This window comes from Notamacropus eugenii, chromosome 1, assembly GCF_028372415.1.
Source record: "Notamacropus eugenii isolate mMacEug1 chromosome 1, mMacEug1.pri_v2, whole genome shotgun sequence".
Lineage (NCBI taxonomy): Eukaryota > Metazoa > Chordata > Mammalia > Diprotodontia > Macropodidae > Notamacropus > Notamacropus eugenii.
The window spans coordinates 228738763-228751830 of record NC_092872.1 but is presented as its reverse complement, the minus strand read 5'-3'; the positions used below and the strand labels follow the sequence as shown (position 1 = coordinate 228751830).

General features: G+C 38.0%; 1 protein-coding gene across 1 annotated transcript in view; it reads left to right on the top strand.

Moving 5' to 3' along the window:
- The first annotated feature begins 8610 nt into the window (after positions 1 to 8610).
- LOC140517108 (heparan-alpha-glucosaminide N-acetyltransferase-like) overlaps positions 8611 to 13068 on the top strand; it is a 125204-nt gene continuing 120746 nt past the window's right edge. Inside the window, exon 1 of the mRNA XM_072628018.1 lies at positions 8611 to 8784. Coding sequence (XP_072484119.1) covers positions 8670 to 8784 — 115 coding nt within the window. The 5' untranslated portion in view covers positions 8611 to 8669. The remainder of the gene's footprint in view (positions 8785 to 13068) is intronic.

Here is a 13068-nt window from a genome sequence, read left to right as displayed (position 1 = left end):
TGAGGTATTTATTTATCCTAAGTATTGTAGAGAATCAAGAATTCACGTATGTAAATTACATGTTGCACCTTTATTCATTGCTTGGAGTGTGTGTATTAGGATGAGACAGAATACTTTTCTACTTTTCTTTGGGAGTAATAGCATGGGATAATGGAGAGAATATTGTTCTTGGAGTCTGAAGACCTTGGTTTAACTTCTCTCAACCTCAATATTATCTGTAAAATGGGGAAGAATAATACCTACACTTTAGGTCTTAGAGTAAAAAAAAGCTTACATTTATATAGCATTAGATCACAAGGTTATACATACATATACATAGATATATGTTTATGTATCTAAATATGTGGGTAAGAGGAAGTAGGGGAGAGAAAGAAACAGAGAGGAGCACACACACACACACACACATACACAGAGGGAATGAGAGACTGGACCTATGATTTCATTAGAAGAGAGAATTTCCAGGTGAGGAAACTCCCTCTACCAGTGTTGGTCAGTAACTTTGGGCAAGTCACCTAAACCTGTTTGCCTCAGTTTCCCCATCTGTAAAATAACCTGTAGAAGGAAATGGCAAACCACCTCAGTATCTCTGCCAAGAAAACCTCAAATATGCTCACAGAGTCAGACATGACTAAAAAACTACTCAACAACATTCTGTGAAACTTAGTATCTTACAGATTTGCTTCAAACTCTGAAAATGTAAGTAACTTGTCCAGGGCCTCACAGGCAGTAAGTTTCAGAGGCAGGACTCAAACATAAGTCTTCTTGGCTTTGAGGCTTTTTAGAAAAATTTCATTAGCTAATATTCCGCTTTACTGCCTTTCTAGCAGTATATATACAAAATACATACACGCTGATTTGGGGAGTAAACTAACAAGGCTATACTGTTTCTTAGAAAAATTATTTCATGAATAAATATCTTTATTCATTAATCGACCAGTTTAATTTAACATCCATTGTGACAGGTCAGAGGATAGAATAGTAGAGAGTTAGAGATACAGTCTGTCTCTTCATTTGACAAGTCAAGAAATAAAGCCCAGAATGGTGTTATATAGAAAGGATAATAAAAATTTTAATATTGGAGTCAGGAGAAATCATTTCTAGCTTTAAGGAAGGGATAATTTCTAACCTTAGAGATTGGAGACAGCAGTATGTAGACCTGTCTAGTTGCTCACCAATGTCTGTCCCAGAACCCTCAGATTCCAGAGATTTGGGCACTTAGTTTGGATGCTATGATTCTTTCTCAGTTCAAGAGACAGAGGCAAGTGAATAGGATGGATTGCCATGGTGTCAGGCCTCATAATTTGAGAACATTGGCAGCAGCATCCAGTAGGGAGAAACCATCTCAGTTCCCAGTAGCTTTTCCCTTTGAATTAACACAATCTCATGTTTAGAGGGTAGTTTAGTTAATGAAGTTAGAGGGTATTTCAACCCTGAAAACAGAGCTGTTTATCACCAAATGATGGGCCCTGGGGCAGTGGAACTGCTCACTGAGGGCCAAATGAGATAAGTGTGTCTGGTGTTTGCCCAAAGTGGACATTAGGAAATACTCAGAGGCTGCTCTGATCTACAGATATTTTTTTTTTCTGTGTCATGTGTATTCATCTAGAACAGTGACTCCCAAGCTCCTCAGGAGTTATTGCAAGAGTCCATCTCATTAAATGGCTCAGAATAATAAATAAACAAGCATTCCTCTTATAAACTCAATAAATAACGTCTCATATATGAAAAATGCCATTTTTCAAATGCATATAGAAGCTCTCATTAGAAAAATACAAATTCACTTAAAAGCATTACTACATTTCTTGTAGCTTTTTATCATTATGTATTTTCTTGATCAATGGATATGCATGAAACTATTAATGCTGGGGTCTATGACATTTTTTACATTAAAAAGGAGTCATATGGGAACAGGTTTGGAATCCCTGATTTAGGCTGAATTAGAAGAATAATGGCTGGCATTTATATGGGTCACTGAGGTTTGCAAAGTGCTTTATAAAAGACGTAGCAGTTGATCTTTACAACAACGCTGAGAGACAGGTATAATTATTAGTTTCATTTTACAGATGAGGAAAGAAGATTTCAGAGAGGTTAAACGTCCAGTCATGTAGCTAAGAAGTATCTGAAGCAGAATTCAAATCCGTCTTCCCTGTTCCAATTCCCTAATTCTATCTGCAGAATAAATCAGCACTACTAAGGCTCCCAGCAAACTCATAGTCGGAACAATTCTAAGGGGTAAAAGGGAGAATGCCCTGGTCCTTTGGTCAGCAAGTCTGAGAGGGAAAGGTCCCTAGGCATGTCAAGGTAAGGAAAAGGATTCATAGTGCCCATAATAGTCCTTCTAAATGAAGGATGCAAAACTAGAGGGAGAAGTCACTAGAAGCAGCTTCCAGAAATCACCAGGAGCAAGGAGGAGATAAGACAGAAGCTCTGTTGCTTGGAGGACAGGCCTAGGAGGCACCAGTTAAATTTAGAAGCTGAGCTGAGTGGGGTAACATGGCAGATACAACATGGCAGCTCTCTCAGGCTGCCTTGAGAAAAGTATAGTATTCAGAATGCAGAGGTGGTGGTCCCATTGGACCTGCCTGGTCACATAACCCAATTTTGTGAAGGAAATCTGGGCATAGGCTAATGTGTAGCCCAGATTTTGCAAGAAAAGAGGGAGGTGTGTTTCACAGTCTGTCTTCAGGAGTTAAGAATGGTTATTCCATTGAGCAGAGTCCTGATGGCTTCCAGTGTTGTTTTCCTTTGCCTTATGGTGTTCCACATGGTCTTTGTTGTCTTGTTTCTTCTTATTTTGCTTTGTATCAGTTCATACAGCTTCATCCAAGTTTTTCTGAATTCTTCATATTTAAGTTCATAATTTCTTATGGGATAGTGATATTCCATTACATTTATAAGCCACAAAGTGTCTAGGCATTCCCCAACTGATGAACAATTTGTTTCTGTTCTGCCCCCCGCCCCCAAATGTAATGCCATGTTTTTTGTATCTATGGGCCTTTATTTTTGTCTTTGATGTCCTTGAGGTTATATATGCAGTAGTGGTGTCTTTGCAGTAAAGAGTATTTATAATTTAATGAGCTTTCTAGTATGATTCCAAGCCATTTTACAGAATGGTTGGACCAATTCATAACTCCATCAACAATATGCTATTGCAAGGCATATATTTTGCTAAGGCCATTTTGAATACTGATTGCACTGAGTCTTCAAGCTGACTCATCCCTGTGATGAAAGAGACCTGGCCAGGCCCAAGTGTCATTGCCCAAAATTAGAGGTTCCTGGATCCCAGGGATAAAAAAAGTATAATCTGGGCCCCACCTTTCAGTTTGAAACCCCTTGCGAAATTTGGCCTGGCTCCCTCCTCCCACTACACAGATGTTCTTGACAACCCCTTGAGGATCCAGAAGCATGTGAAAGGATGTCTTCAAGAAGCAGATGGGAAAACCACCAGTCAGGGATGTGGGAATTAGAGGGAAAGGAGGAGCAGCAGGCAAGGCAGGAAAAATGATTGAAACAAGAACAACACCACAAAACAAACATATGCCAAAAATGCCAACCTGTCATCCTTCCCCTTAATGGGCACTTACAAACGTGCAACTTGAAGATGCTGTTGCTCCCCAATGTGACTGTGGTTATAAAACAAACAGCGTGGTCAATAATATGATCTAATCTGATTGAAGAGGTCACTAAGAAAATTATTACCCACTTTACAACCCATTAACATCAAGACATAGATTTCAGGAGTGTACAAGATAGATTAAAACTTGCTTACTTAAAGTAAAGAGGTCGAAATAAACTACCCTCTAAAGGGTAACCTTTGAGGGAGAGAGAGACAGACAGAGACAGAGAAAGAAAGAGAGGACCAAAGAGATGGAGAAAAACAAAGGAAGAGGGAAATAAAAGAAAGGAAAGCAGATGGGTAGGTGGAGGGGGGAGGGAAAATAGAACACTTTGCTGAGCCTGATTCTTGAAATCGCAGAACCTCAGAATTAAGGCTGGGGCACATCTCCAAAGCCATCTAGTTCAAACCATACTGGAATAAGGGTAATGTGTACAATCTCCTTGATAAGTGATCATCCAAACTCTGCTTAAACTCCTTCGGGGAGATGGTAGCCCTATCTCTGGAGGGAGTCCTTCCACTTTTGGATAGATCTAATTGCAGAGACATTTTGCCTTAAATTGAAGTAAAATTCACCTTTCTATATCTTCTTCTGATTGCCAGTAGTTCTGCCTTCTGTGAAAAGTAGGATAAGTATAATCCCTCTTTCACATGACAGCCTTTAAAATAATGATGGAAAATTATGATTTCTCTTTCCCCTTTCCCCACCCCAAGTCATGTCTTTGCCAGGCTAAAGATTTTCGTTCTTACAAGTAATTCTCATATGTTAAAGTCCATCATTCTGGTTCCCTTCTTTGGTATAAGCCTTAACTTGCCAATATCCCATAGTACAGTGTGGTGCTACAAGCTGAAGTACTCAAGATGTGATCTGTACAGCGTGGAATATAGCGGGGTTGTCTTACCTCTTAGCTGGGTCACTATGCCACTCTTTATACAACCCAAGGTCAAATTAACTTTTTTGATGGCCATGTCACAATTTAACTCACTAAATTTATATTCTGTTTAAAATTCCAGATCTCTCATAGCTTTTTTTTGTGTTAACTATACCTATTCTATTTTGTTGATTTTTTTAAATATGAGACTTACATTTCATAATATGTGGAATGCTGGACTTGGGGTTAGGAAACCCTACCTATAATGCTAGTTCATGATCTAACCATTCTAGAGACAATTTGGAACTATGCCCAAGGGCTATGTCACTATTTATACCCTTTGATCCAAAAGTACCAGTACTTGGTCTGTATGCCAAAGAGAATTTTTTAAAGGGGATGGGTGGGGGCCACCTATCTGTACAAAAATATCTATAGCAGCTCTTTTTGTAGTGGCAAAGAACTGGAAATTAGGGAGTGTCCATCAATTGAGGGAAGGCTGAACAAATTGTGGTATATGATTGCAATAGAATATTACTGCACCAAAAGAAATGATAAGCAGGCTGATTTCAGAAAAAAAGACCTGTAAAGATTTATATGAACTGATGCAAAGTGAATTGAGCAGAACCAGGAAAATGTTGTACACAGTAACAGCCATACTGTACAATGATAACCTATGAACAACTTAGCTATTCTCGGCAACATGGTGATCCAAGAGAATTCCAAAGGACTCATGATGAAAAATGCTGTATACCTCCAGAGAAAGAACTGATGGAGGTCAAAGCATGCTATCTTTCACTTTCTGCCTTTCCTTTGTTTTGTTTTTCTTCTGTGAGTCTATGTCCTCTTTCACAGCATGACTAATAATGGCAATATGAGCATGTATAATCCATATCAAATTGCTTACCATCTCAGGGAGGGGGGGAGTAAGGGAGGGAAAGAGAACATTTGGAACTCAAATTTTTTTTAAATGAATGTAAAAATTGTCTTTACTTATAACTGATGAAAATAAAATATTATTTTAAAAATACTGATTGGGTGACTATGAGAAAGTCACTGTACCTCACTGAGCTTCAGTTTCTTCATCTGTAAAATGGTTATAATAATATCTATAGCGCCTGGCTTCCAAGATTGCTGTGAGGTTCAAATGAAATAATATATAAAGAATTTTTTCGAAATCTTGAGGTACTATATAAATTTGAGTTATTATTATAATTAGCTTTGATCTATTGTTTTAACCTATGTAGATTCTTTTTGGGAGGAATAGGGTTCTGACTTTGTCAATATATTCCCTCGCTCTCCAAGTTTTTTTTTTTTTATTATCTACCAAGATAGTTCTAAAGCATTACCACTTGGCCACTGTTCAACAGTACAGGGCCAAGGTCATATGCCTGGGACACTCCACTAGAGACCTCTTTTCAAAATGACATTTGTGCATTAATGATCATTCTGCCATTCAGTTAATTCTGAATTTACCCAATTATACTATCATGTAGGCAATAGTTTTCTGCCTTGCCCATAAGAATTGCAATGAGAGATTTTGTCAGGTCTTTTGTAAAATGAAATCTAAATAAACTATGTCTATTGTATCTTCCACATCTACTAAACCTGTCGAAATGAAGTGGCTTCTTAATGAAGTCACACTGGCCCTTAGTGATTACCATCTCCCTTTCTAATTGCTTAGAAACCATCCTTTAAAAACAAATTCCAGGATTTTGTAAAGAATTAAAGTCAAGCCCAAATCGCTGCTCACAGACTCTTTCCTCTTCACATTTTTCAAAATTGGGACCAGAATTATCCACCTTTTTCACAATATTTTTTCTATTCTCCAAGAGGTTCCAAAGAACACTGACCACTGCCCAGCCATCACATTCCCATGTTTTTTCAGAACCCAGAGATGTAGCTTGTCTAGGTTTGGTAACTCAAACTCATCCCCCAAGGCAGAAAAATGCTGGTGAATGTTTAACTAATTTTCTGGGGGAAAATTTGCATCCATGACACACTTTTAAGCTTAATATGTATTATTAATATTTTCTCCACCACTTTCTTAAGTCTACACAACCAACAAAGCAATAAAACTAGTCCTGATTTGTAGCATATGCTGATTTCCATGATGTAAAGGCTTCTATAGAAAGCTTAATGATCAGCTCTTAAGAGGCAGTTTGAGCTGACTCCAGCATACTCCTGTATGGAGGGCAGCTCATTGTTCTCTTACCACCACCCTTTGTATCACCAATTTCAATTCTCTATTAACCGTTTCTGTTCTCTCCTTCCCAACCTGAAGGTAATTTTCCTAGGTTGAACTATAGAAGTGTAATGACAGTTTAGTAGCTTTGTCTTCTCTCTATCACACATTGTCATTTTCTCATCTATCCGGAGTGGTGGAATTTATTCTTTCTTTGATCTTCCTCTTGCTTCCAATTCAAATAAAAAAAATTCCTCTGGTTAACCTTAGAATTCATTACCAGCCTCAGATTATGCTGAGTTCTAGTAGACCTCCAATATTCTGATAGGTCCCTACTGCTCTTTTTATGTTTGCCTTTCCTTCTTGTACACATATCTTTAAAATCCAAGTTTGTTGTTGAGTTCCATATGCATCCACAATGATTTCTTTCAATAGCTCCCTTTTTTTCTCATGATAATAATTTTTGTTTTAATCTTCAGAATTTCATGCTTGAGAGTTTCACATCTCATGTGGCTTAATTTCCTCTGTAGAACACTAGGTTATGGTATCTTATCTCTCCTTTATTTGAACTCACTTTGAATGCTGTGCCTCAATACATGCTAACTCCTAAAACCTCAACTCTCTGTCTTGAAAACCTCTAAGTACTGGGATGTCCTCCACGAACGCACCGATTCATTTTTGCTGGCAGGAAGCTTGATATCATGGACAGTATCTGGTCATATCTGTGCCATTAATATGTTATAAGACTTCAGGCAAAACTACTTAGCCTCTATGTTAGTGGAGAAATTGGAAGCATTTTGCTTGGAGGAGAGGAGTGTGTGTGGGGGGTGGGGAAGGGGAATATTAGTTGTCTTTAAGTCATGTGGAAGGATTAAATTTGTTTTGGTTGCTTCCAAGTACCAGAGCTTGGAACAATAGACTCCAGAGAACCAGATTTAGTCTCAAAATAAGGAAAAAGTTCCTATTTATCAGAATGGCACAAAGTGGGATGGATTGCCTCAGAAGGAAGTGAGTTCCTTCATCTGGAAAATGAATAAATGATTTAAAAGCATTTATTGAGCATTTTCTATGTGAAAAACACGATGCTTTACAAAATGAAGGAGTTGGATTGGATTATCTTGAAAGATCCCTCCCAGGTCTAACATTCTGATACTGTATCAGACTTAGGAAGATGTAGAAAATGCTGGAAACTAGAAAATAGGAAAGGGTGTTGGAGAGGGGGCAAAAGTAAAAAATAAATAAAATTATCACTGGGTAAGGGAAGAAACTATGCCCCTTGCAGGTCTGTGCTTTCAAGTTCTTAAAGCATTAACATAACTTCCCTCCCTTGTGAGAGCTGAGTTGGCCCATTAATTGATACACTGGAATGTCTGAGATTTTCTCACCCATCCTCCTACAGGGTTGACTGATAAATGCCTAAGGGCTGGGTCCATCCAAAAAATGTAATGAAGCAAAGGCAAAAACTCCCAGACTTTGTATGTCTCAGGATCCTAGAATCACAGAATGGCAGAACTTAAAATAATAAAACATCTTAAAATAATAGAATTTTTGAGTAAGAGAATCTTAGAATGTAAGAACAGGAAGGAATCTTAGAACTCACCCTCTAATCTTACTTTACAGATGAGAAATCTCAGACTTTTAAGGGCTGAATGATTTGCCCAAGGTCATATGGTTAGTAAGTATCAGAGCTAAGACTAGAACTCAGGTCCCCCAACTCCTTGTCTCGCGTTCTTTGCACTAAAGTGACAGGAAATGTTATCTGAGAGAAGGTGCAGCAAGCATCCTTTGTTCTCTCTGAGCAGCCTTGAGTCCCATGGGGTAGTACTCTTGGCATGTGCTCTGCTTTGCCAGGAGACAGAAGGCTGTTGGCTTTTGGGAGACACCATAGGATGGCCCATAGGTACATTCTGATAAATAAAGCTGTACTCTAACAGGTGTCCCTCCTAATCCTAGGTTTGTTTTCATCCTTGGCACTTCAGTGGGTCTTGCATTTCATGTTATGTGGAAGAAAAGGATGAGAAATGTGCAGCTCTTCTATAAGGTAGCCTGGAGAACTGGTATCCTGATCGGTATTGGAGTCCTTTTTCTCAACTATGGACCAGCAGATGGACCTTGTGAGTACTGCCCTTGAGCAATACTTTGAGCATTGAGTCTTCTCGCTGGCCTTTGTATCTTTATTTATGCTGTCCCCTGTACTTGAGAAGCCCTGATCCCCATATTTCTATCCATTTTTAGATTCTACTTTTCCTTCAAGACTCTGATTATAAAACTATCTCTTCCCATAAAACTTTTTGCTGTTCCCTCTCTACAGAAATAACATCTTTTTCCTCAGAACTATCATACTATTTTGTTTATATCTCTTTTACATATAGGATAGGGGAGATTTGCCTAGATAACAGTTTCCATGAAAAGAATAAGGTAGTTCTAATGGACTACAAACTTAATATGAGTTAACAGTATGTGATTGAAACAAAAAAAGGTCACATGATTTGAGGTTATATTCATAGGACCTGGTGTCGAGGGCAAGGTTTCTTAATCTAGAATCTATGAGCTTAAAAAATAAAATTTCATAACTATATTTCAGTCCAATTGGTTTCTTTTACAATCCTATTTATTTTATCTTATGAATTTAAAAACTTTATTCTGAGAAGTGGTCTATAGGCTTCACCAAATTGCCAAAGAGGTCCATGGCAAAAGAAATGCTTAATAACCCTTGGTCTAAAACACCAAGTTGACCCTCAACTATGATCAGATACCATTTGGAATATCATGTTCACCTAAAGGCACCACATTTTAGGAAGAATACTGAAAAATTGGAGTGTGTCAAGCAAAAGGTGACCAGAAATATGAGAAAATTAAAGTCCATGCCCCGTGTAGGTTGGTTGTAGGGAATTTTTTTTTTAACTAGAGAAAGAGATGCAGGGGAGATATGAGAAGTATCTTAAGGTATTTGGATAGCTCTTATGGGGAAGGGGATTGGGCTTACAATTATCCCTCCCACAATGCGATTTTCCCCATCACAGTTTTGATATATCGTATGTTGGCATAGGAAATTAAATGGGAATTTGGGGGGAGTTTTGTGGAAGCTGCAGAAGACACACAGAGGCCAGCAGACAACACAGAAAAAGTTTACAAACTCAAAAATATATAAAATATATGTATATTATTGTATAATGTCAACCCAAATTTTACTAAAAGGTACTGTAAATACCCCACAAAAGTAAAAGAAAAATTCAGATGGCTTCTCTGGTATGTAAGGAGGGCCAAAAAATTTACATGGATTTTCCATATCACAGGAGCATCATATCACTAACCCCTTTGATGTGGAAGGATAACTGTATTTTGCTTGATTCCAGAAAGGAAAACTCAGAGTAATAGATAGGTTGGTTCCAAGCAAGGAAAGACCTTGCAAAGATTAGAACTTTATAAAATGATCTACTTGGGAGATAGTGACAGGCTCCCATATTAGGGGTTTTCAAGCAGGATCTATGTGATCACATAATGGAGGTGTTGTGAAGATTCTTTGGCAAGGTAGTTGCTGAGGTCCATGCCAGTTCTGAAATTATGAAATTCTATTTAGTTTTATATTTATCTGCATAATATTTTATCTCCCCTGCTAGATAGTCAGATCATTGTAGTTGGGAACTTAAATGTTATTTTACATATTTTTGTCCCTTTCCCCTATTCTGGAATAGTGCCCTGCTCAGAGTATGTGCTAAATAAATGCTCAATTGAATTAAAATTAGAAGTCAGCGGGCTATTTCAAGCAAGGTTTAGGATGACTAGATCTCAGTGTCACCACTGGTCTGAGATTGGTTTGATCTCAACTCAGCAGTTACAGGAATTCAATTTTGTCAATTCAACTGGGTCCAAACAGGAGGCTGATTGATTAACCAGAACTGCAGGTGATTAATTTATAGTGGAAAGTGTCTCTTTTCAGGGACCAGAATGCTGGTATTTACTCTCGAGGCCATTTCCTTCCCTCTTTTCAGACACCCAAGAAATGGAATTCATCAGAAAGATGCTTGTCTGAAAGTTACCAAAAAGGGTTGGATAATCTTATGGTCAACTCAGGATCATACCTTTAGAACTGGAAAGAACCTTAGAGGTCTCTGATTAAAAAAAACCCATTTTGTTGATGAAGAAACTGAAACTGGGAGTGAAGAAGTGACTTGTCCAGGGTCACACAGCTACTGAGTGTCAGAAGAGGGATTCAAACCCAGGTCTTCATGAATCTAAGCCATTCCCTGTAGTCTCTACACCAAAGGCTCTCAAACTTTTTGGTCTCAAAACTCCTTTATAATCTTAAAAATTATTGAGGACTCCAAAGAATTTTTGACGTGACATATCTATTGATATTTACCATCTCAGAAATTAATAACCATCTCAAAAATTTTAAAAAGTCTTAGTATTATTATGAAAATAATTTTTACCTTGGAAACCCCTGGATGTTTCTATATTCCTTTAAAACCTATTGCGCTACACCATATTGACTCCTATCCAGGATGTCAGAAAGCCTAAAGAATTATTCCTGTTTCACTATTCAGTGCATTTTTCTGGTGGCTATAATAATCATGTCCGATAGGCACATCTACATCTTTTAAAAATACTTTGTATACATTCTCTCTCTCTCTCCATGCCTTCCTTTCTTTCCCTCCCTTTCTCTCTCCATCCTTATCTTTCTCCTTTTTCTCTCACCCTCTCTCTTTCTTTCTCTCTCTCTCCATCCCTTCCTCTTTTCCTTTCCTCTCTCCCTCCATCCTTGTCTTTCTCCTTCCTTCTCTCTTTTTCTCTCTTTCCCCCTCCTTCCTTCCATACATCCCCCACCCTCTCCTTCAAAACAACCAGTAAGGTAACTTTTACCCCATTTTACAGCTCAAGTCCAAGAAAGGAAAGTGAGTTGCTTTCCCTTAAATAGTACTCCTCCATTCAGTCCCTTACTTGACTGTTTAAGCTTGAGAGTATGGGTAGAGAAGCAAGTTAAAAGAATGAGAGAACATGACAGATGAAGAGTCCCACAGGAAATTTTGGGGCCATTTGGGAGAAGTTCCATCCATAACGAATGACTTAGCTTCATTGAAAGTTCACAATTGGACAAGAAATGAAATTCCTGGTTTCTCTCAAACCAGTGGCTTTCAAGGCAAGCTACTTAACAGAGAGTTGGGACATAGAGGGTAGTTGGGTATCAATAGTAAGAGATCTTGGTGATATTTTGATCACATACAGGAAAGCAAGAGAGAGAATCTGGTATTTGTAGCTGTTGGAGGTTGGGAGGCATGTACAGGCTCAGAGAAACTGAGACACATGCAGTTAGGTGATTTGCCCAACATCCTACCTTAAGTTAGTATGACTCCTGACTCCGACTCCCAGCTAAGAGGACTTTCTGCTTTTTCCATACTGCTAATTGTTTTAAAAGTTCACTGGAGAAAGAAAGCAAGTTGATCTGTATTTCTAACTAATGTTAAAGACTGTGAGGCAGAGTAGATGGTCTCGGAGTCAAGAACCTGGTTTCAAATGCTACCTTAGACATTTGGTAATGTTATCTTGGACAAGTCAATTAATTTCTCTCAGCCTCAGTTTTCTCATCTGTAAAATGGAAATACTACTACTAATAGCATTTATAAATTCTTTAAGATCTGCAAATAACTTTACAAATATCTCATTCAACTCATAACACCTCTTGAGGTATATACTATTATAATCTGCATTTTGAAGATGAGGAAACTGAGGCAGGCAGAGGTTAAGTGACTTGCCCAGTGTCATAGCTAGTGAGTGTCTGGAGCATGATTTGAACTCAGGTCTTCCCAGCTTCCAGTGCAATACTTTATCCACTGTTCCTCCTATCTGTCATATCCTCAAAACTGTAGTGCTTTCCTCAGAGTTTTTGTGAGTTAAGAATGACATGATAGATAGAGACAGATAGACAGATAGATAGATAGACAGATAGATAGACAGACAGATAGGACTATGCAATTCATAAAACTCATTTGTTAGTATTATGTTTCTTTCTGTCATTTCATTTTTCTCTTCTCTGTGTTTGTTGGAGCTCAGAAATAAACAGTCCTGGTTTGTTCCAACCCTACTATTATTCTTTTATGTTTAATAGGGTAGGAGTTTTGTTTGTTTATGAAAATATTGCCCAGATAGATGAAATGAAAGAATATATTGGGATGCAGGTTTATCTTTCATTAGACTCCCTGAAAACCTCTCTAGGGCAATTCCAGTTGCAGACAAGATGGTGAGGCTTTATCCTTCATATTGTTCTCATGTCACTTTGATTCCTTCTGTTAGATCTCTATATTTTGAGAGCTTTTCATTCCATGTAATTTGAATGTTATGAGTCTTTGGCATGGTGGCATCTATTAAAAATATCATTTTTATATTTTTGTGGATCATTG